At 52.6% G+C, this 24,272-nt stretch overlaps 1 protein-coding gene across 1 annotated transcript in view; it reads right to left on the minus strand.

The window, feature by feature from the left end:
* thbs3a (thrombospondin 3a) overlaps positions 1–24,272 on the minus strand; it is a 55,738-nt gene that overhangs the window by 7,537 nt on the left and 23,929 nt on the right. Inside the window, exons 10-21 of the mRNA XM_038787189.1 lie at positions 23,269–23,346; positions 22,343–22,495; positions 18,868–18,978; positions 16,773–16,880; positions 15,479–15,638; positions 13,759–13,877; positions 12,878–12,930; positions 8,157–8,350; positions 7,689–7,867; positions 4,913–4,961; positions 3,417–3,613; positions 1,327–1,499 (exon numbers count right to left, since the gene is read on the minus strand). Of these exons, the coding sequence (XP_038643117.1) occupies positions 1,327–1,499; positions 3,417–3,613; positions 4,913–4,961; positions 7,689–7,867; positions 8,157–8,350; positions 12,878–12,930; positions 13,759–13,877; positions 15,479–15,638; positions 16,773–16,880; positions 18,868–18,978; positions 22,343–22,495; positions 23,269–23,346 (1,574 nt within the window). The remainder of the gene's footprint in view (positions 1–1,326; positions 1,500–3,416; positions 3,614–4,912; positions 4,962–7,688; positions 7,868–8,156; positions 8,351–12,877; positions 12,931–13,758; positions 13,878–15,478; positions 15,639–16,772; positions 16,881–18,867; positions 18,979–22,342; positions 22,496–23,268; positions 23,347–24,272) is intronic.

Genomic DNA, 24,272 nt, shown 5'->3' on the forward strand with positions numbered 1-24,272 from the left:
TCAGCCTCTCGCTTCCAGAACAGCAGCACGGTGGCACAGTGGTTAGCACTGCTGCCCCACGGCGCCGGGGACCTGGGCAGCACGGTGGCGCAGTGGTTGGCACTGCTGCCTCACGGTGTACGCGGCTCAGCAGGTATACGCGGCTCAGCAGGTATACGCGGCTCAGCAGGTATACGCGGCTCAGCAGGTATACGCGGCTCAGCAGGTATACGCGGCTCAGCAGGTATACGCGGCTCAGCAGGTATACGCGGCTCAGCAGGTATACGCGGCTCAGCAGGTATACGCGGTTCAGCAGGTATACGCGGCTCAGCAGGTATACGCGGCTCAGCAGGTATACGCGGCTCAGCAGGTATACGCGGTTCAGCAGGTATACGCGGCTCAGCAGGTATACGCGGCTCAGCAGGTGTACGCGGCTCAGCAGGTATACGCGGCTCAGCAGGTGTACGCGGCTCAGCAGGTATACGCGGCTCAGCAGGTGTACGCGGTACAGCAGGTATACGCGGCTCAGCAGGATGCGGCTCAGCAGGTATACGCGGCTCAGCAGGTATACGCGGTTCAGCAGGTATACGCGGCTCAGCAGGTATACGCGGCTCAGCAGGATGCGGCTCAGCAGGTATACGCGGCTCAGCAGGTATACGCGGATCAGCAGGTATACGCGGCTCAGCAGGTATACGCGGCTCAGCAGGTATACGCGGTCAGCAGGTATACGCGGCTCAGCAGGTATACGCGGCTCAGCAGGTGTACGCGGTCAGCAGGTATACGCGGCTCAGCAGGTATACGCGGCTCAGCAGGTATACGCGGCTCAGCAGGTGTACGCGGCTCAGCAGGTATACGCGGCTTCAGCAGGTATACGCGGCTCAGCAGGAATACGCGGCTCAGCAGGTATACGCGGCCCAGCAGGTATACGCGGTTCAGCAGGTATACGCGGCTCAGCAGGTATACGCGGATCAGCAGGTATACGCGGCCCAGCAGGTATACGCGGCTCAGCAGGTATACGCGGATCAGCAGGTATACGCGGCCCAGCAGGTATACGCGGCTCAGCAGGTATACGCGGCTCAGCAGGTATACGCGGCCCAGCAGGTATACGCGGCTCAGCAGGTATACGCGGATCAGCAGGTATACGCGGCTCAGCAGGTATACGCGGCTCAGCAGGTATACGCGGCCCAGCAGGTATACGCGGCTCAGCAGGTATACGCGGATCAGCAGGTATACGCGGCCCAGCAGGTATACGCGGCTCAGCAGGTATATGCGGTTCAGCAGGTATACGCGGTTCAGCAGGATGCGGTTCGTACTGATCAGCGTTCCGCATGGGAACTTACAGCTCACCTTATATAGCCGACCTGTGGCCTGTGCATCAGCTGCCAGCGGTATGAGGTCTTGTCCTTCCAGCCCACATCCCGGGGATCTTTCCACAGCAGAGTGACCTGGTCTTGGGTAGTGCCAGTGTTCCACAGCGCATTCCTCAGGTGCTCTCCTGGCCCACTCCTCGATTTCACAGCCTGTTCCAGAACCAAAATGGAAGCAAACGCAAGTTAGCAACCTGAGCCCGGTATCGTCATCGCCAACATAATATTTAAATAGACTGTCCATTCGGCCCATCGAGTCTGCACCGGCCCTTGGAAAGAGCGCCCTACTTAAGCCCACGCCTCCACCCCATCCCCGCCCTATCCCCACCTGACATTTTTGGACACTGAGGGGCAATTTAGCACGGCCAATCACCCTAACCTGCACGTCTTTGGACTGTGGGAGGAAACCGGAGCACCCGGAGGAAACCCACGCAGACACGGGGAGAACGTGCAGACTCCGCACAGACAGTGACCCAAGCGGGAATCGAACCTGGGACCCTGGCGCTGTGAAGCCACAGTGCTAATCACTGTGCTACCGTGCCACCTTCTATAGATCCCCTCCATCTGATCTCTCAATGTGCCCCCCAACAGTAACTTTCTCAGCCATTATCACCCACATTTCCATTCCCTTTCCCTTTCTGTCCACAGCATCTTTGTCAGTCTCCACTTGGCGTCGGCCTACATGTACCCACCCTCCTCCTAACCCACAACAGTATCAATCTCATCCTCTGAGCTCTGACAGACGCTGTCAGCCCTGCTCAGATTGGGCAGCGTTTTCTCCGCCAGCAGTAATTTGCTTTTATCCCGGAACATGGATCCTCGTACCTCAAGCGGCTCGAATCAGGGGCTTGTGGAGGGACATTCTGAGGCTGTATCAGGCTCTGGTCAGACCCCATTTGGAGTATTGTGAGCAGTTTTGGGCCCCGTATCTAAGGAAGGATGATGCTGGGGCCTTGGAAAGGGTCCAGAGGAGGTTCACAAGAATGATCCCTGGAATGAAGAGCTTGTCGTATGAGGAACGGTTGAGGACTCTGGGTCTGTACTCGTTGGAGTTTAGAAGGATGAGGGGGGATCTTATTGAAACTTACAGGATACTGCGAGGCCTGGATAGAGTGGACGTGGAGAGGATGTTTCCACTTGTAGGAAAGACTAGAAGCAGAGGACACCATCTCGGACTAAAGGGACGATCCTTTAAAACAGAGATGAGGAGGAATTTCTTCAGCCAGAGGGTGGTGAATCTGTGGAAACTCTTTGCCGCAGAAGGCTGTGGAGGCCAAATCACCTGAGTGTCTTTAAGACAGAGATAGGATAGGTTCTTGATTAATAAGGGGGTCAGGGGTTATGGGCAGAAGGCAGGAGAATGGGGATGAGAAAATATCAGCCATGATTGAATGGCGGAGCAGACTCGATGGGCTGAGTGGCCTACTTCTGCTTCTCTCTCTTATGGACTTATGGACAATTTTATGGATTCTCACCAACTTCTACAGATGCACCATAGAAAGCATTCTGTCTGGTTTATCACAGCTTGGTATGGAGCCTGCTCTGCCCAAGGCCGCAGGAAACTACAAAAGGTTGTGAATGTAGCCCAGACCATCACGCACACCAGCCTCCCATCCATTGACTCTGTCTATAATTCCCGCTGCCTCAGAAAGGCATCCAGCATAATTAACGACCCCCACGCACCCCGGACATATTCTCTTCCACCTCCTTCCGTCAGGAAAAAGATACCAAAGTCTGAGGTCACGTACCAACCAACTCAAGAACAGCTTCTTCCCTGCTGCCATCAGACTTTTGAATGGACCTACCTCGTATTAAGTTGATCTTTTCTCTACACCTTGCTATAACTGTAACATTATATTCTGTATACTAATACATGTGACAGTAACAAATCAAAACAAAAACAAAAATCAGTCGATCACCGAATGTTTGGAAAAATCATTGCTCAGTCATGGCCTCGTCATCGACCCACACATTTCCCAGAAAAAGGAGCCGGGATAGTGATTCGGAGAGGGAACCAGCTCATTGGGCAGGGACAGGCCTGTCTCTCACTGCCCGCTGCTTTCACTTCACCTTGAGTTGAAGACCAGGTTCAGCTACGGCACGGAATGGTGTCGCCTGCCAGTACGTCTGCTCGGTCTGTTTCCACATCACTACGTAGAAGCTGGAGGAATCCTGATAGCCAAAGATAAACCCAGCGTAGTCATCGTCCGTCACAGTGTTCACGTGGAATGTGCCTTCAAAGTCCACGCCATTGAATGCAGTGTAACCTGGGACAGGAGATTAAAACAGTGGAGTCAGTCCTTATGACAGGAAAACCCACACAAACCACCCGGTTAGATAGAGACACTGCCAAGCAGCAGCTGGGTAAAACATAATCACAAATCTGTTATCTACCATGCTTTCATAACGTAAGAATATATCTTCAAACACTCCCAGGGCAGGTACAGCACGGGGTTAGATACAGAGTAAAGCTCCCTCTACACTGTCCCCATCAAACACTCCCAGGACAGGTACAGCACGGGGTTAAATACAGAGTAAAGCTCCCTCTACACTGTCCCCATCAAACACTCCCAGGACAGGTACAGCACGGGGATAGATACAGAGTAAAGCTCCCTCTACACTGCCCCCATCAAACACTCCCAGGACAGGTACAGCATGGGGTTAGATACAGAGTAAAGCTCCCTCTACACTGTCCCCATCAAACACTCCCAGGACAGGTACAGCACGGGGTTAGATACAGAGTAAAGCTCCCTCTACACTGTCCCCATCAAACACTCCCAGGACAGGTACAGCACGGGGTTAGATACAGAGTAAAGCTCCCTCTACACCGTCCCCATCAAACACTCCCAGGACAGGTACAGCACGGGGTTAGATACAGAGTAAAGCTCCCTCTACACTGTCCCCATCAAACACTCCCAGGACAGGTACAGCACGGGGTTAGATACAGAGTAAAGCTCCCTCTACACTGTCCCCATCAAACACTCCCAGGACAGGTACAGCACGGGGTTAGATACAGAGTAAAGCTCCCTCTACACTGTCCCCATCAAACACTCCCAGGACAGGTACAGCACGGGGTTAGATACAGAGTAAAGCTCCCTCTACACTGTCCCCATCAAACACTCCCAGGACAGGTACAGCACGGGGTTAGATACAGAGTAAAGCTCCCTCTACACTGTCCCCATCAAACACTCCCAGGCAGGTACAGCACGGGGTTAGATACAGAGTAAAGCTCCCTCTACACTGTCCCCATCAAACACTCCCAGGACAGGTACAGCACCAGGGTTAGATACAGAGTAAAGCTCCCTCTACACTGTCCCCATCAAACACTCCCAGGACAGGTACAGCACGGGGTTAGATACAGAGTAAAGCTCCCTCTACACTGTCCCCATCAAACACTCCCAGGGTGGGGACACATCTGAATTTCTAATGTAGATGTTTTGGAGGCCAGTTCTCCAGTGAATGCCCAGCGATTACAGTCAGTGAAACCGCAGTTTATTCTCAGTTAGTCCAGTCTGGGTTGTTGCTGCTGACCTCGTGTTTCACGGACTGAACAAATAGCAACTTACCGACAGCCAATCCGGGGTCACTGTTCATCGTTTGAACAATCTCCATTCCCTGCCAGAGAAACACAAAACATTGTTTAGGAGCCGCATGTCTGAACCCTCAGGGCGTGCGAGGGTTGCTGAAGGTCCTTGAAGAGGTACCAGGGCCGAGGGGTGCTGGGTCCGTGCCAAGAATAGAGGGTTTGTAACAGCCTGCGGATGACAACTTTTAAAATATAAATTCAGAGTACCCAATTCTCTTTTTCCAATTAAGGGGCAATTTAGCGCGGCCAATCCACCTACCCTGCACATCTTTGGGTTGTGGGGGTGAGACCCACGCAAACACGGGGAGAATGTGCAAACACCACACGGACAGTGACCCAGGGCCGGGATCGAACCTGGGACCTCGGCGCCGTGAGGCAGCAGTGCTAACCACTGTGCCACCCTGTTAATGATCCAATTTCGGAGGCGAGGGTGATTTTCTTTCGTGACTTTGGTGAGGATATTTCAGATTTTGGACCCACATCTCAAAATTGGGACAGAGAGTCGCTCAGCTTTCACAAATTAACCGTTTAAACGCTGAGATCGCCACTACAGCCAGAGGCGACGGCACATAGAAATCCATAAAATTTACAATAGACCATTCAGGCTGACCAATCCATTTGCGTTTGCCCCTCACTCCATCAACAATTCCCTGCGCCTTCACCCACCTCTCGCTTCTATTCTGATCCTAAATGTTGACGGTTCAACCTCAGTCACTAATCCTGGGAGTGCATTTCACAGATCCATAACTTTTTAGATAGAGAAATACAGCACAGAACAGGCCCTTCGGCCCACGATGTTGCGCCGAACTTTTGTCCTAGGTTAATCATAGATTTCTGGACACTAAGGGCAATTTTTCACGGCCAATCCACCCAACCTGCACATCGTTGGACTGTGGGAGGAAACCGGAGCACCCGGAGGAAACCCACGCACACACGGGGAGGATGTGCAGACTCCGCACAGACAGTGACCCAGCTGGGAATCGAACCTGGGACCCTGGAGCCGTGAAGCAATTGTGCTATCCACAATGCTACCGTGCTGCCCTTAAGAAGTTAAAGGTCCCAAACGTTTCCGACTCAACTACTTCCACAGGCAGTGCATTCCATGCCCCCACTACTCTCTGGGTAAAGAACCTACCTCTGACATCACCTCTATATCTTCCACCATTCACCTTAAATTTATGTCCCCTTGTAATGGTTTGTTCCACCCGGGGAAAAAGTCTCTGACTGTCTACTCTATCTATTCCCCTGATCATCTTATAAACCTCTATCAAGTCGCCCCTCATCCTTCTCCGTTCTAATGAGAAAAGGCCCAGCACCCTCAACCTTTCCTCGTATGACCTACTCTCCATTCCAGGCAACATCCTGGTAAATCTCCTTTGCACCTTTTCCAAAGCTTCCACATCCTTCCTAAAATGAGGTGACCAGAACTGCACACAGTACTCCAAATGTGGCCTTACCAAGGTTTTGTACAGCTGCATCATCACCTCACGGCTCTTAAATTCAATCCCTCTGCTAATGAACGCTAGCACACCATAGGCCTTCTTCACAGCTCTATCCACTTGAGCGGCAACTTTCAAAGATCTATGAACATAGACCCCAAGATCTCTCTGCTCCTCCACATTGCCAAGAACCCTACCGTTAACCCTGTATTCCGCATTCATATTGGTCCTTCCAAAATGGACAACCTCACACTTGTCAGGGTTAAACTCCATCTGCCACTTCTCAGCCCAGCTCTGCATCCTATCTATGTCTCTTTGCAGCCGACAACAGCCCTCCTCACTATCCACAACTCCACCAATCTTCGTATCATCTGCAAATTTACTGACCCACCCTTCAACTCCCTCATCCAAGTCGTTAATGAAAATCACAAACTGCAGAGGACTCTGTAAACATTTCCTCTGTACGTAAACCCGCACATCTAATCTTGTATCCGGGGAGGGGAGGGGGGGGGGGGGAAGAGGGGAAGAGAGTTGTTGGGTTACGGGTATAGGGTGGATATGTGGATTTGAGTAGGGTGATCATTGCTCGGCACAACATCGAGGGCCGAAGGGCCTGTTCTGTGCTGTACTGTTCTATGTATCCTGACATCTCAGCACTTTTATGATTAGCGTCATAAGTAAGCTTACATTAACACTGCAATGAAGTTACTGTGAAAAGCCCCTAGTCGCCACATTCCGGCGCCTGGTCGGGTACACAGAGGGAGAATTCAGAATGTCCAATTCATCCAACAACACGTCTTTCGGGACTGTGGGAGGGAACCGGAGCACCCGGAGGAAACCCACGCAGACACGGGGAGAACGTGCAGACTCCGCACAGGCAGTGACCCAGGCCGGGAATCGAACCTGGGACGCTGGAGCTGTGAAGCAACAGTGCTAATCACTGTGCTACCGTGACATCGAAATAATACCCAATTCTGGTGAAATGAAATGAAATGAAAATCGCTTATTGTCACGAGTAGGTTTCAAATGAAGTTACTGTGAAAAGCCCCTAGTCGCCACATTCTGGCGCCTGTCCGGGGTCTTTCATTGTGTTTATTTACTCATACCCTGCAACATCCAATAATGCTGAACCCTCCAAACTGTCTCAGTACATCCCCCATAGTCTGCAGCCCAGTACATTAGCGTTTTGACTGAAATCTGATTATGGTTTAATAGCCGTTCATCATTAATGAGTTAGCGAAAGATAAAGGGATGGAGAAAATGATAGAGGAAATGAGAATTAACACAGACAATGTGATGGAAAAAGAATAAATTTACCTGGTTAAGGACCACCCAGTTTGGGTCAATTTGTGCATCACCCTCAGGATCCAGAACAACAGTCTGATAGGCACGGAAATCAGTAAGAGTGACCTCTGAACTCTCCGGACATACATCAAACTGGTCAAAGACAGCATCATTATCAAAGTCATTTTCACAAACATCACCAATCCCATTACCTGGCAAAAAGAAAAGTACAACATCAGATTAAACATCTACACCCACCTCATCTGCAGCCCCCCCCCTCCCCCCCTCCCCACCATTACCTGGATCCAACACCCCTCCTCAAATCCAGCCCATCTCCATGAAATTAATCCCCACTCCCCATTATTCATCCCCTCCCCGGATCTCCATCACCGAACCCCACTCCCATCTCCAAATCCCTCCTCATCCTCAAACACCGCCCTCCATTACCATTAAAACATGCACTGGAATTGACCTAATCCCTTTCTCCTGGATGACACTCACCGTCAGAATCCTTCTGATTGGGGTTGACGATTAAGCGGCAGTTGTCAGGACCCAATGGCCCATGGTCAGGAATGCCGTCGTTGTCATCATCGTCGTCACATTCATCACCCAGCCCGTCGTTGTCAGAGTCCAGCTGGGAGCTGTTTGGAGTTTCTGGACAATTGTCTTTGGAGTCCTGGTGCCCATCGCCATCGCTACAAACCAAAACCAACCAAAGCTGGTCAATATCTCACCCAACCCAACCAAACCTGGTCAATATCTCACCCAACCCAACCCGGTCAATATCTCACCATAACCCAACCAAACCCGGTCAATATCCAACCATAACCCAACCAAACCTGGTCAATATCTCACCCAACCCAACCAAACCCGGTCAATATCTCACCCAACCCAACCAAACCCGGTCAATATCTCACCCAACCCAACCAAACCCGTTCAATATCTCACCCAACCCAACCAAACCCGGTCAATATCTCACCCAACCCAACCAAACCCGGTCAATATCTCACCCAACCCAACCAAAGCTGGTCAATATCTCACCCAACCCAACCAAACCCGGTCAATATCTCATCCAACCCAACCAAAGCTGGTCAATATCTCACCCAACCCAACCAAACCCGGTCAATATCTCACCCAACCCAACCAAACCCGGTCAATATCTCACCCAACCCAACCAAACCCGGTCAATATCTCACCCAACCCAACCAAACCCGGTCAATATCTCACCCAACCCAACCAAACCCGGTCAATTTCCAACCATAACCCAACCAAAGCTGGTCAATATCTCACCATAACCCAACCAAACCCGGTCAATATCTCACCCAACCCAACCAAACCCGGTCAATATCTCACCCAACCCAACCAAACCTGGTCAATATCTCACCCAACCCAACCAAACCCGGTCAATATCTCATCATAACCCAACCAAACCCGGTCAATATCTCACCCAACCCAACCAAACCCGGTCAATATCTCACCATAACCCAACCAAACCCGGTCAATATCTCACCCAACCCAACCAAACCCGGTCAATATCTCACCCAACCCAACCAAACCCGGTCAATATCCAACCATAACCCAACCAAAACTGGTCAATATCTCACCATAACCCAACCAAACCCGGTCAATATCCAACCATAACCCAACCAAACCCGGTCAATATCTCACCCAACCCAACCAAACCCGGTCAATATCTCACCCAACCCAACCAAATCCGGTCAATATCTCACCATAGCCCAACCAAACCCGGTCAATATCTCACCCAACCCAACCAAACCCGGTCAATATCTCACCATAACCCAACCAAACCCGGTCAATATCTCACCCAACCCAACCAAACACGGTCAATATCTCACCCAACCCAACCAAACCCGGTCAATATCTCACCATAACCCAACCAAACCTGGTCAATATCTCACCATAACCCAACCAAACCCGGTCAATATCTCACCCAACCCAACCAAACCCGGTCAATATCTCACCCAATCCAACCAAACCTGGTCAATATCTCACCCAACCCAACCAAACCTGGTCAATATCTCACCATAACCCAACCAAACCCGGTCAATATCCAACCATAACCCAACCAAACCCGGTCAATATCTCACCCAATCCAACCAAACCTGGTCAATATCTCACCCAACCCAACCAAACCCGGTCAATATCTCACCATAACCCAACCAAACCCGGTCAATATCTCACCCAACCCAACCAAACCCGGTCAATATCTCACCCAACCCAACCAAACCCGGTCAATATCTCACCCAACCCAACCAAACCCGGTCAATATCTCACCCAACCCAACCAAACCCGGTCAATATCTCACCCAACCCAACCAAACCTGGTCAATATCTCACCATAACCCAACCAAACCTGGTCAATATCTCACCATAACCCAACCAAACCCGGTCAATATCCAACCATAACCCAACCAAACCCGGTCAATATCCAACGATAACCCAACCCAACCCGGTCAATATCTCACCATAGCTCAACCAAACCCAGTCAATATCTCACCATAACCCAACCAAACCTGGTCAATATCCAACCAACCCAACCAAACCTGGTCAATATCTCACCATAACGCAACCAAACCCGGTCAATATCTCACCCAACCCAACCAAACCCGGTCAATATCTCACCATAACCCAACCAAAGCTGGTCAATATCTCACCATAACCCAACCAAACCTGGTTAATATCTCACCATAACCCAACCAAACCCGGTCAATATCTCACCATAACCCAACCAAACCTGGTCAATATCTCACCATAACCCAACCAAACCCGGTCAATATCTCACCCAACCCAACCAAACCCGGTCAATATCTCACCCAACCCAACCAAACCCGGTCAATATCTCACCCAACCCAACCAAACCCGGTCAATATCTCACCCAACCCAACCAAACCCGGTCAATATCCAACCATAACCCAACCAAACCCGGTCAATATCCAACCATAACCCAACCAAACCCGGTCAATATCTCACCATAACCCAACCAAACCTGGTCAATATCTCACCATAACCCAACCAAACCCGGTCAATATCTCACCATAACCCAACCAAACCTGGTCAATATCTCACCATAACCCAACCAAACCTGGTTAATATCTCACCATAACCCAACCAAACCCGGTCAATATCTCACCATAACCCAACCAAACCTGGTCAATATCTCACCATAACCCAACCAAACCCGGTCAATATCTCACCCAACCCAACCAAACCCGGTCAATATCTCACCCAACCCAACCAAACCCGGTCAATATCTCACCCAACCCAACCAAACCCGGTCAATATCTCACCCAACCCAACCAAACCCGGTCAATATCCAACCATAACCCAACCAAACCCGGTCAATATCCAACCATAACCCAACCAAACCCGGTCAATATCTCACCATAACCCAACCAAACCTGGTCAATATCTCACCCAACCCAACCAAACCCGGTCAATATCTCACCCAACCCAACCAAACCCGGTCAATATCCAACCATAACCCAACCAAACCTGGTCAATATCTCACCATAACCCAACCAAACCTGGTTAATATCTCACCATAGCCCAACCAAACCTGGTCAATATCTCACTATAGCCCAACCAAACCCAGTCAATATCCAACCATAACCCAACCAAACCTGGTCAATATCTCACCATAACCCAACCAAACCTGGTTAATATCTCACCATAACCCAACCAAACCTGGTCAATATCTCACCATAACCCAACCAAACCTGTTCAATATCTCACCATAACCCAACTAAACCCGGTCAATATCTCACCATAACCCAACCAAATCCGGTCAATATCTCACCATAGCCCAACCCAACCCGGTCAATATCTCACCATAGCCCAACCCAACCCGGTCAATATCTCACCATAACCCAACCAAACCCGGTCAATATCTCACCATAACCCAACCAAACCTGGTCAATATCTCACCATAACCCAACCAAACCCGGTCAATATCTCACCATAACCCAACCAAACCCGGTCAATATCTCACCCAACCCAACCAAACCCGGTCAATATCTCACCCAACCCAACCAAACCTGGTCAATATCTCACCATAACCCAACCAAACCTGGTCAATATCTCACCATAACCCAACCAAATCCAGTCAATATCTCACCATAACCCAACCAAACCCGGTCAATATCCAACCATAACCCAACCAAACCCGGTCAATATCTCACCATAGCCCAAACACAAATAGGGTTGACAACTCAATTGAAAATATTGTCAGTGGGGGTGGAGATTCGAAGGGGAACAGGAACAGGGCCTGAGTTGGGAGAGCAGGAATGGTAAACAAAGGATGTTGGGAAGACTGGTACAATGCTGGAAAATGGGGGACGAATGTGACCTGGGAACTTGCAGGAACTGTGTCCAGTAGTGAGGTGTACGTGGTCCAGTCGGATGTGTATGGGGGGGGAGGAATGATCTTAGGTGCAGAGGAACAGGAATATTGGGAGCAGGCGGAACAAGGCCAGTTAACAATCGGAATTTAGAATGGACCGTCTGTCATTTGGCCAGAAACGTGGATGAAGTATTGACCTGGAAACATTCTCGTGTCCATTGCTGCATAAAGCTGACCTCAGTTTGTGAAGGTGTGCCAATGGACATCAGATAGGCAGATGGAGGATTTGCAATGAAATGTTCATCCGTGTATATAACTTATGGTTTAAAAGTAACTGTCGGTGCATGGGAACATACACACGTGCAATGTGTATTCCTTTTTCCCCCCAATGAAGGGGCAATTTAGCGTGGCCAATCCACCTACCCCGCACATCTTTGGGCTGTGGGGGCGAAACCCACGCAGACCCGGGGAGAATGTGCAAACTCCACACGGACAGTGACCCGGGTCCTCGGCGCTGTGAGGCAGCAGTGCTACCCACTGCACCGCCGTGCTGCCCAATTTGTGGTCCGACTCTGAGGAATTGTTTAGGAGGTGACTGTCGGCAGGCTGTTCCACCACTGGGGGCATCACTGCTGAGCTTCATCCTCAGGTGAATCAACACAAGAGGTCTGTGCACTTTGCAGGAGAGCTCGCTGGAGAATAACCAGAGGTAGCAGCCCCAACCCACTGGTGTGTTTACCCCCACTGAGGCCATTCACACAGGCTAGTATTGGAACCATTCTACTGCACATGTGTGAGAGTGAGCGAGTGTTGACACGGAACACGGGATGGGTGTATGTGGTGGTTAGAATTGAGGGGCATACCTGTCTTGATTGTTATCACACGCATCACCAACAAGGTCATCATCTGCATCAGTCTAAAGATGGGGTACAAATGTCAGCAAATCAACAGAGGACTCAACTTTCCCCCAACAGCACAACAAACATAAACTATTCACGTCAACCACAATCTCCTCGAACATCACCTGAAGCAAAGGGTTCCCTGAACTTTCCTTGAACGGGTAGCAATGGATAGAGGGCAGGACAAGTGGTTAGCATTGTGGCTTCACAGCGCCAGGGTCCCAGGTTCGATTCCCCGCTGGGTCACTGTCTGTGCGGAGTCTGCACGTGCTCCCAGTGTGTGCGTGGGTTTCCTCCGGGTGCTCCGGTTTCCTCCCACAGTCCAAAGCCGCGCAGGTTAGGTGGATTGGCCGTGAGAAATTGCCCTCAGTGACCAAAAAAGGTGAGGAGGGGTTAGTGGGTTACAGGGATAGGGTGGAAGTGAGGGCTTAATGTGGGTCGGTGCACACTCGATGGGCCGAATGGCCTCCTTCTGCACTGTATGTTCTATGAAACCAATCCATGTAACACAGCACATTCCTCCATCAGCTTTACAACCTGAATTCCGTTGGGGTCACTGGCGGGTGAACAGGAGCTGGGGTCTGTGGAACTCCGAGATGGGCCTACATATCGGAACAAGGTTGCCCCTGGTTACCGAGCCTTTACTGCCCCTTCGGGCAGAGAGGGGCTCCCCCCCATATCGAAGACCGGATCCCACCCAGGGGCCGGCGAAGCTGGCCAGAAACAAACTGGAATTTTACGCGGACGTTGCTCACTGGGCACGACCTGGATTCTGCCGCAGGCTTTTCTAAAATCACGGAAGAACGTTTATTTGTGGGGAGATTGTGGTCGAGGGGGGACAGTACCTGTGTGGGATTACTCATCTCTGGACACGTGTCGCAGGCATCTCCCACTCCATCACCATCCCTGTCTGTCTGCAGAGTGTTCGGAACTCCGGCACAATTATCCAGGAGATTCGGGATACCTGGGAATGAAGAAAACGGCAATCAGAACAATGTTTCGCGGCAGTGTCTCGGGGTGGGGGGGGTTTAATACCGTCCGGGGTTTGGAGTCACGATGGGAGGGAGAATTTCCTCGGGAGGGGGGGGTTTTGGGGAGGGTACAATGGTACCTCACGGTAGCATGGTGGTTAGCATCAATGCTTCACAGCTCCAGGGTCCCAGGTTCGATTCCCGGCTGGGTCACTGTCTGTGCGGAGTCTGCACGTCCTCCCCGTGTGTGCGTGGGTTTCCTCCGGGTGCTCCGGTTTCCTCCCACAGTCCAAAGATGTGCGGGTTAGGTGGATTGGCCATGATAAATTGCCCGTAGTGTAAGGTTAATGGGGGGATTGTTGGGTTACGGGTATACGGGTTACGTGGGTTTAAGTGGGGTGATCATTGCTCGGCACAACATCGAGGGCCGAAGGGCCTGTTCTGTGCTGTACTGTTCTATGTTCTATAGTTTCCTGGGGCTGCTGAGGTGGAGGGGTGGGGAATGTGTACACGCCCCAGGATCTCTGGGGGAGGGGGGAGGTGTTATAATTCACCTGGGTGGAAAGAGTTACAGTTCTTCAGGGTTTAAAAAAAAAATTTAGAGTAGCCAATTCTTTTTTTTTTCCAATGAAGGGGCAATTTAGCACGGCCAATCCACCTACCCTTTTGGATTGTGGGGGGCGAAACCCACGCAGACATGGGGAGAATGTACCAGCCAATGTTCCCGCACCAGCCTCCCCGGACAGGCGCCGGAATGTGGCGACTAGGGGCTTTTCACAGTAACTTCATTGAAGCCTACTCGTGACAATAAGCGATTTTCATTTCATTCAATGTGCAAACTCCACACGGACAGTGTCCCGGGGTCGGACCTGGGACCTCGGCGCCGTGAGGCAGCAGGGCTAACCCACGGCGCCACCGTGCTGCCCCAGTTCTTCAGGGTTTGTGGGGAGGGGTGGTTACTGTTCCCCGGGAATCAGGGACAGAATTCCCTACTGTTAGGGGCAGCACGGAGGCACAGTGGGGTTTCTGCGAGTGCCGATTATCTCTGTTGCTCAGAATGTGAAAATGTTAGAATTATAAATGCCTCAATAAAATATTTTCTGAAAAAAAAAAAGAACTCCCAACCATTTCAGAGGTAGAGTTTTTAGGAGCTGAGGGGCATAGAGCTTCTGGGGCTTGGGTGGGTCGTTGGGGGGGCCGGGTTAAAGTAAAGAATGCCTGAAGGATTTGGAGTGGGACAGGAGTAGCGTTCCCCTGGGATGGGTGGGGGTGGGGGCGGGACAGGAGTCACTCTCCCCGGGGCTTGGTGGGGCGGGGGCTGAGACAGGAGTCATTCTCCCTGGGGGTGGGGTGGCTGGGGGTGGGGGGTGGGGGGGGGGGGGCTGAGACAGGAGTCACTCTCCCCGGGGGTGGGGTGGCTGGGGGTGGGGGGGGTGAGACAGGAGTCACTCTCCCTGGGGGTGGGGCGGCTGGGGGTAAAGTTCCCTGGAGTTTTGGGAGATGGCAGCTTCCACCACTAAACCTTTGGGGCAACAGATAAGGAGACCAGGCGTGGCTGGGACAGGGAAGGTGCATCCGTGCGGAATTAATTTACCGTCTCCATCAATGTCGTTGTCGCAGGCGTCTCCCTCGCCATTGTTGTCCGTGTCCTTCTGATTGTTGTTGGGGACATTTGGACAATTGTCACAAGCGTCGCCGAATGAGTCTGTGTCGGAATTCTGCTGGTCCTTATTATGAACTAGCCGGCAATTATCCTGGGAATAGAAAGGTTAGTGTTTACTTCAGACCCTTACCCTAACCCTAACCCTAATTCGGGGCAGCACGGTAGCATGGTGGTTAGCATAAATGCTTCACAGCTCCAGGGTCCCAGGTTCAATTCCCCGCTGGGTCACTGTCTGTGTGGAGTCTGCACGTCCTCCCCCTGTGTGCGTGGGTTTCCTCCGGGTGCTCCGGTCTCCTCCCACAGTCCAAAGATGTGCGGGTTAGGTGGATTGGCCATGCTAAATTGCCCGTAGTGTCCTAATAAAAAGTAAGGTTAAGGGGGGGTTGTTGGGTTACGGGTATAGGGTGGATACGTGGGTTTGAGTAGGGTGACCATGGCTCGGCACAACATTGAGGGCCGAAGGGCCTGTTCTGTGCTGTACTGTTCTATCTATGTTCTAACTGTCCTTCCAGACAGGAAGATTCCATGGTCCGATATAGAGGAGAGAGAACGGGAGATCTGCTGGTGTGCTGGCCAATATTCTACCCCTCAGTCAGTGTCACTAACAGGTGATCTATATTTATCTTGCCGCTGATCGTCCTGTACACAAATCTCCTATATCCAAACGTGACTGTACTTCATTCGTGTCTTTGGCTGTTGGGACGTTCTGCCGATCTGAAAAGCTTGCCTGAGGTTTGCTGAGAGTTAGCGCTGAATCGAAGAACACTGATTCAGTCTTGAAAACTGTGCCCAGCCCAGCAAACTATTCCTGATGCTGGAGAACCTCGACTATCCACCAGATTCTGAAGGACAATTAAAACTGGTTGGAAAATGGGTGCTCTGTCACGGCGAACTATAAAATAGGGAGGAACTCTCTTATCTTTTTAAAAAATAAATTTAGAGTACCCAATTCTTTTTTCCCAATTAAGGGCCAATTTAGCCTGGCCAATCCACCTACCCTGCACATCTTTGGGTTGTGGGGGTGAAACCCACGCAGACACGGGGAGAATGTGCAAACTCCATACGGACAGTGACCGTGGGCCGGGATCGAACCTGGGACCTCGGCGCCGTGAGGCAGCAGTGCTAACCACTGCGCCATTGTGCCGGCGAGGTCTACTTGATTTTAGAAAAATAATCCTCCCCCAGGTACACACGCACATTGTCCTCCTTTAGTTCAGGTACAAACCTCCACATTCTTGATGCCATCTCCATCAGCGTCATTATCACACTGATCTCCCACACTGTCATTGTCAGCATCCTCCTGGCCAGAGTTTGGGGTATAGCGGCAATTATCCTGGGGGAAGACAGGTAAAAAATAAATCAAGTGATAGCAGGTCAGTCGCCCAGATGAGATAGCTTCAAACTCCCTGTCCTATAGAAATTAAACTTCATTATGTACACAGGAACCTGCCACTTGCAAAGTCCCAGTGCTTAATTCCCGGTCCACTCCTCTTCAAATCTTTCCCAGATTCTAACCAATGACGTCGCTCAGCTGGGAGTACTCTCGTCTCTTATCAACCAAAAGTTCTGATTTAACCCTCACTATGTAGTACTCAGGGAGTGCCACAGTATCAGGGAGTAATATTGAGGGAGGGCCGCACTGTCCCAGGGTGGGGAGCGAGGGAGGGCCGCACTGTCCCAGGGTGGGGAGTGAGGGAGGGCCGCACTGCCCCAGGGTGGGTAGTGAGGGAGGGCCGCACTGTCCCAGGGTGGGGAGCGAGGGAGGGCCGCACTGTCCCAGGGTGGGGAGTGAGGGAGGGCCGCACTGCCCCAGGGTGGGTAGTGAGGGAGGGCTTCACTGTCCCAGGGTGGGGAGTGAGGGAGGGCCGCACTGTCCCAGGGTGGGTAGTGAGGGAGGGCCGCACTGTCCCAGGGTGGGGAGCGAGGGAGGGCTGCACTGTTCTAGGGAGGGTAGTGAGGGAGGGCCGCACTGTCCCAGGGTGGGGAGCGAGGGAGGGCCGCACTGTCCCAGGGTGGGGAGCGAGGGAGGGCCGCACTGTCCCAGGGTGGGTAGTGAGGGAGGGCCGCACTGTCCCAGGGTGGGGAGCGAGGGAGGGCCGCACTGTCCCAGGGTGGGGAGCGAGGGAGGGCCGCACTGTCCCAGGGTGGGGAGTGAGGGAGGGCCGCACTGTCCCAGGGTGGGGAGCGAGGGAGGGCCGCACTGTCCCAGGGTGGGGAGTGAGGGAGGGCCGCACTGTCCCAGGGTGGGGAGCGAGGGAGGGCCGCACTGTCCCAGGGTGGGGAGCGAGGGAGGGCCGCACTGTCCCAGGGTGGGTAGTGAGGGAGGGCCGCACTGTCCCAGGGTGGGGAGCGAGGGAGGGCCGCACTGTCCCAGGGTGGGGAGCGAGGGAGGGCCGCACTGTCCCAGGGTGGGGAGTGAGGGAGGGCCGCACTGTCCCAGGGTGGGGAGTGAGGGAGGGCCGCACTGTCCCAGGGTGGGTAGCGAGGGAGTGCCGCACTGTCCCAGGGTGGGGAGCGAGGGAGGGCCGCACTGTCCCAGGGTGGGTAGTGAGGGAGGGCCGCACTGTCCCAGGGTGGGGAGCGAGGGAGGGCCGCACTGTCCCAGGGTGGGTAGTGAGGGAGGGCCGCACTGTCCCAGGGTGGGGAGTGAGTGAGGGCCGCACTGTCCCAGGGTGGGGAGCGAGGGAGGGCTGCACTGTCCCAGGGTGGGGAGTGAGTGAGGGCCGCACTGTCCCAGGGTGGGGAGCGAGGGAGGGCCGCACTGTCCCAGGGTGGGTAGGGAGGGAGGGCCGCACTGTCCCAGGGTGGGTAGTGAGGGAGGGCCGCACTGTCCCAGGGTGGGGAGCGATGGAGGGCTGCACTGTCCCAGGGTGGGTAGTGAGGGAGGGCCGCACTGTCCCAGGGTGGGTAGTGAGGGAGGGCCGCACTGTCCCAGGGTGGGGAGCGAGGGAGGGCCGCACTGTCCCAGGGTGGGTGGTGAGGGAGGGCCGCACTGTCCCAGGGTGGGGAGCGAGGGAGGGCTGCACTGTCCCAGGGTGGGGAGCGAGGGAGGGCTGCACTGTCCCAGGGTGGGTAGTGAGGGAAACCTTTATTCCGAGGTGTCTATCTGCTCAGATGGATCCACAATATCCCATGATGCTACACAGAGGAAATGGGGCCTTTCCAAAACATTACCCAACATCCTTTAACCAACATCAATGGGTCATCAACAGTCAGTCAGTCATTCACTGTTCCACTTTTAACTGTAACATATATTACACGTAAATAAATAAACAAATAACCGGGCATCAGATGATTCTGATGATCCTGTGAACACTGACCTTGTTACAATGGCGATGGTTGTCAATGCAGGGCAGGTCATGGTCAGGGTAGCCATCGATGTCAGTGTCTGGCCCACACACGTATCCATTCCCAGCCCAGCCAACTTTGCACTGTGGTGGGCAAGAAACAGAGCAAGAGATGGAGACACAGTTAAGGGACGTTTACCCCCCCCCCCCCCCCCACCCCATTCCAGACCCTCACTGCGTGGCTACCCAAAACGTCCCTAAACACAGACATAAATGCAAGGTACTGCCAGAGGTACTGAGGGAGCACTGCACTGCCAGAGGGTTGCACTGCACTGCCAGAGAGTTGCACTGCACTGCCAGAGGGTTGCACTGCACTGCCAGAGGGTTGCACTGTACTGCCAGAGGGTTGCACTGCCAGAGGGCAGCCCTGCACTGCCAGAGGGTTGCACTGCACTGCCAGAGGGTTGCACTGCACTGCCAGAGGGTTGCACTGCACTGCCAGAGGGTTGCACTGCACTGCCAGAGGTTTGCACTGCATTGCCAGAGGGTAGCACTGCCAGAGGGTTGCACTGCCAGAGGGTAGCACTGCACTGCCAGAGGGTAGCACTGCACTGCCAGAGGATAGCACTGCACTGCCAGAGGGTAGCACTGCACTGCCAGAGGGTAGCACTGCACTGCCAGAGGGTAGCACTGCCAGAGGGTAGCACTGCACTACCAGAGGGTTGTACTGCCAGAGGGTTGCACTGCCAGAGGGTAGCACTGCACTGCTAGAGGGTAGCACTGCCAGAGGGTAGCACTGCACTGCCAGAGGTTTGTACTGCCAGAGGGTAGCACTGCCAGAGGGTAGCACTGCACTGCCAGAGGGTAGCACTGCACTGCCAGAGGGTTGTACTGCCAGAGGGTTGCACTGCCAGAGGGTTGCACTGCCAGAGGGTTGCACTGCCAGAGGGTTGCACTGCCAGAGGGTTGCACTGCCAGAGGGTTGCACTGCCAGAGGGTTGCACTGCCAGAGGGTTGCACTGCCAGAGGGTAGCACTGCACTGTCAGAGGGTTGCACTGCACTGTCAGAGGGTTGCACTGCACTGCCAGAGGGTAGCACTGCACTGCCAGAGGGTAGCACTGCACTGTCAGAGGGCTGCACTGCCAGAGGGTAGCACTGCCAGAGGGTAGCACTGCACTGCCAGTGTAGCAGACTCCACACAGACAGTGACCCAAGGCCGGAATTGAAGTTAAGTCAGAAAGGCTTGTTTTTTTTAACATTCCTTGTCCCATTCCCCCAACGGTCCTGTTTGATTCTAGCCCTTGATTTCTCTGCCTATCACTTTTCCTATTCCCCTTTCTGTCTTTTGTTTTTATTCTTGTTTCCTCTTCCTCTGCCTCCTTGCACAGGTTCCCATCTCCCTGCCATTTTAGCTTAAACCCTCTCCAACCACTCTCGCAAATACATCCTCTGGGACATCAGTCCCGGTCCTGCCCAGGTGTAACCTGTCCAGTTTGTACACGATCCATTTCCCCGGTCCCACAGACCCAGGAATCTGAAACCTTCTCTATCGCACCATCTCTTCAGCCGTGTCTGCATCCCATGTATCCTGCTATTTCGACTCTTTTTGTTTGAGAAATGTAGACGACCCAATTATTTGTTTTTACAATTAAGGAGCAATTTAGCGTGGCCAACCCACCTACCCTACGCATAGTTTCATAGAATTTACAGTGCAGAAGGAGGCCATTCGGCCCATCACGTCTGCACCGGCTCTTGGAAAGAGCACCCTACCCAAGGTTAACACCTCCACCCTATCCCCATAACCCAGTAACCCCACCCAACACTAAGGGCAATTTTGGACACTGAGGGCAATTTATCACGGCCAATCCACCCTAACCTGCACATCTTTGGACTGTGGGAGGAAACCGGAGCACCCGGAGGAAACCCACGCACACAAGGGGAGGATGTGCAGACTCCGCACAGACAGTGACCCAGCAGGGAATTGAACCTGGGACCCTGGAACTGTGAAGCAATTGTGCTAACCACTGCACATCTTTGGGTTGTGGGGGTGAAACCCACGCAGACACAGGGAGAATGTGCAAACTCCACACGGGCAGTGACCCGGGACCGGGATTTGAACCTGGGACCTCGGCGCCGTGAGGCAGCAGTGCTAACCACTGTGCCGCGTGTCGCCCTCTGCTATTTACACTCTGACTAGCACGTGTCACCGGTGATAATCTTGAGCTCACTGCCTTTGAGGTCCAACTTCTTAACTTCCTTCTGAGCTCTCTGTATTCTGCTTTTAGGATCTCATCCCCTTTTTTTATCCATGCCATTTGTACCGATGTGCACCACGACCACTGGCTGTTCACCCTCCCCCCTACAGAATGTCCTGTACCCGCTCCGAGGCATCCTTAACCCAAGCACCAGGGAGGCAACATACCACCCTGGAGTCTCGTTTACGGCCACAGAAATGCCTATCTAATCCCCTTACAATTGAAACCCCAACAACTATTCCCAAGAGGCCATTCCCCTCAACAGTATCCAAATCGGTATATCTGTTCTGCAGAGGAATGGCCACAGCAGATTCTTGCACTGCCTGGCTAGCCCTCATGCTCTGCCTGGTGGTCACCTATTCCCTTCCTGTCTGTGGAGTCTGAGCATGCGGTGTTAACACCTCCCTACACGTGACATCCACAATGTCACTCTCTACCTTCCAGATGCACCACAGTGTCCCTAACCGCTGTTTTTTTTAAATAGAAATTTACAGTACCCAATTCTTTATTTCTAATGAAGGGGCAATTTAGCCTGGCCAACCCACCTACCCTGCGCATCATTTTGGGTCGTGGGGGGTGAAACCCACGCAGACACGGGGAGAATGTGCAAACTCCACATGGGATCAAACCCACGCTACGAGGGCTGGAGACACATCCTGTACACGTGCTGGCCCCAGGCACTGAAAATGTTCCCGGCTTCCCACGTGGAGCAGGAGGAGCACACCGCGGCTTTGAGCTCTCCAGCCATGATTAAACCTTTGGAAAATGCTTAATGTCAGATAATATCAATTACTCTACTAGTTACCACAGAATATAGCCCTTACAAACTATAAACGACAAAAGGTTCTTACAAACTATACCCCAATAGGTGTTACCCACTGTTTACCAATCAGCTCTCTCCCTTGAAGCTTCTCCTGTTGCCGCTGGACAGGGCAACTCTCCGAAGATTTAAAAAGTTAGGAAGCAGTGAAAACAAAAGCAGAAAAACCACTTTCCCCTCTGCAGCGAATAACTACTAGGTTCCTGAGCCCCGATACCCACTCTGGCTGGGCCTCACTCAGGATGCGTGCTCTCCCACTGCTCGTACGCTAAGATTACTGATCACTGGTGAATTATTATTCGCTTATGCAGGATAATTTGCTGTTTGTGGATTTTGTAATTGTGTAAAAGATAGTTAACAAGGGTTGTGCAAGGCTCCGTTCATATTCCTCACAAACAACATCCGAGAGGTTTTCCTGGGAGTAAGACTCACACGACAGGACACTTCCCCATTCCGCTCCATCGTGCACAGTGCATTGACGTCACAGACGTTGACTGCGGCACTACTGCAGGTCTTGCGGTGAAGGCAGCCAATCGTCTGATTCCCAACAAATCCACTCCGGCACGGACCACACTGAAACGAACCCTGCACAAAGAAACGGCTACGGTCAACACGGTGACACAAGGAGGTCTCTGAACGTCCCAAACCCTTCGCTAGGTCACTGCCAATGCACTGGCAGAGGCAGGGCCTCTCTAAATATCGAGGGCTCCCTTTCAGACTGAACAAGAGGGGGGTTGTCTGACATTCCAGCACGTTGCAGCCAGTTTTTCAAAAGAGTCATAGAATTTACAGTGCAGAAGGAGGCCATTCGGCCCAACGGGTCTGCACTGGCCCTTGGAAAGAGTTCCCTACTCAAGCCCACACCTCCACCCTATCCCCGTAACCCCACTTAACCTTTTTGGGACACTAAGGGCAATTTAGCATGGCCAATCCACCTAACCGGCACGTCTTTGGACAGTGGGAGGAAACCGGAGCACCCGGAGGAAACCCACGCAGACACGGGGAGGACGTGCAGACTCCGCACAGACAGTGACCCAGGCCGGGAATCGAACCTGGGACCCTGGAGCTGTGAAGCAACTGTGCTAACCCCTGTGCTACCTTGCCGCCCGATGGAGCAAATTCATTCAGCCCCAGAATTTCAGCGGGTCTGACAGACAAGAACTGATTGGTAATCACTTTCCAGTGAGTTACATTCCACAGCTGGCCCAGGCGGTTCGACTTCCCCCACTTCACCACGAGGTGTAGAACCCCGTTGATCTGCCAACTGGAACCGGTGGCCTGGGGCGGACCCTGGGACTGTACGGCACGTCACGGAGTTACCGGCGTTCCCCGCCTCAGACCAGAACATGATCACTCACCATCGTATTCGAGCAGAGGGAGTTTATTATGCAGCCACCGTTATTCCCGTCATTGCATTCATCGATGTCGGAGCAAATCTGAAAGAACAAGACCATAAGACCATAAGACATAGGAGTGGAAGTAAGGCCATTCGGCCCATCGAGTCCACTCCGCCATTCAATCATGGCTGATGGGCGTTTCAACTCCACCTACCAGCATTCTCCCCGTAGCCCTTAATTCCTCGCGACATCAAGAATTTATCTATCTCTGCCTTGAAGCCATTTAGCGTCCCGGCCTCCACTGCACTCTGCGGCAATGAATTCCACAGGCCCACCACTCTCTGGCTGAAGAAATGTCTCCGCATTTCTGTTCTGAATTTACCCTCTCTAATTCTAAGGCTGTGCCCACGGGTCCTCGTCTCCTCGCCTAACGGAAACAGTTTCTTTGCGTCCACCCTTTCTAAGCCATGCATTATCTTGTAAGTTTCTATTAGATCTCCCCTTAACCTTCTAAACTCCAATGAATACAATCCCAGGATCCTCAGCCGTTCATCATATGTTAGACCCGCCATTCCAGGGATCATCCGTGTGAATCTCCGCTGGACACGCTCCAGTGCCAGTATGTCCTTCCTGAGATGTGGGGCCCAAAACTGGACACAGTACTCCAAATGGGGCCTAACCAGAGCCTTATAAAGGCTCAGTAGCACATCGCTGCTTTTATATTCCAACCCTCTTGAGATAAATAAAGTCCATCGTAAAATATCGCGGGCAGCCGGAGTCTTGGGACTGCATCCAGGACAAAGCAGACGTGAACGCTTCATATGCCCAGGTACCACTTTCAGATTGTTCAGTTACGCATACAGGTTCGCATACAGATCTGGGTCAGTCGGGCCCATTCGCCCAACGCCCTGATGGGCCCAAAATGGATTGAGTACAAAGTTTCCTTGCTACGTCTAGACAGCAGGAACCAATACAGGTCCGGCTCTTGTCCTCACTTTTGTTTGTCAATCTGAAAGATTGGACTT

The sequence above is a fragment of the Scyliorhinus canicula genome, chromosome 30 (genome assembly GCF_902713615.1).
Source record: "Scyliorhinus canicula chromosome 30, sScyCan1.1, whole genome shotgun sequence".
In the NCBI taxonomy this organism is placed as follows: Eukaryota; Metazoa; Chordata; class Chondrichthyes; order Carcharhiniformes; family Scyliorhinidae; genus Scyliorhinus; species Scyliorhinus canicula.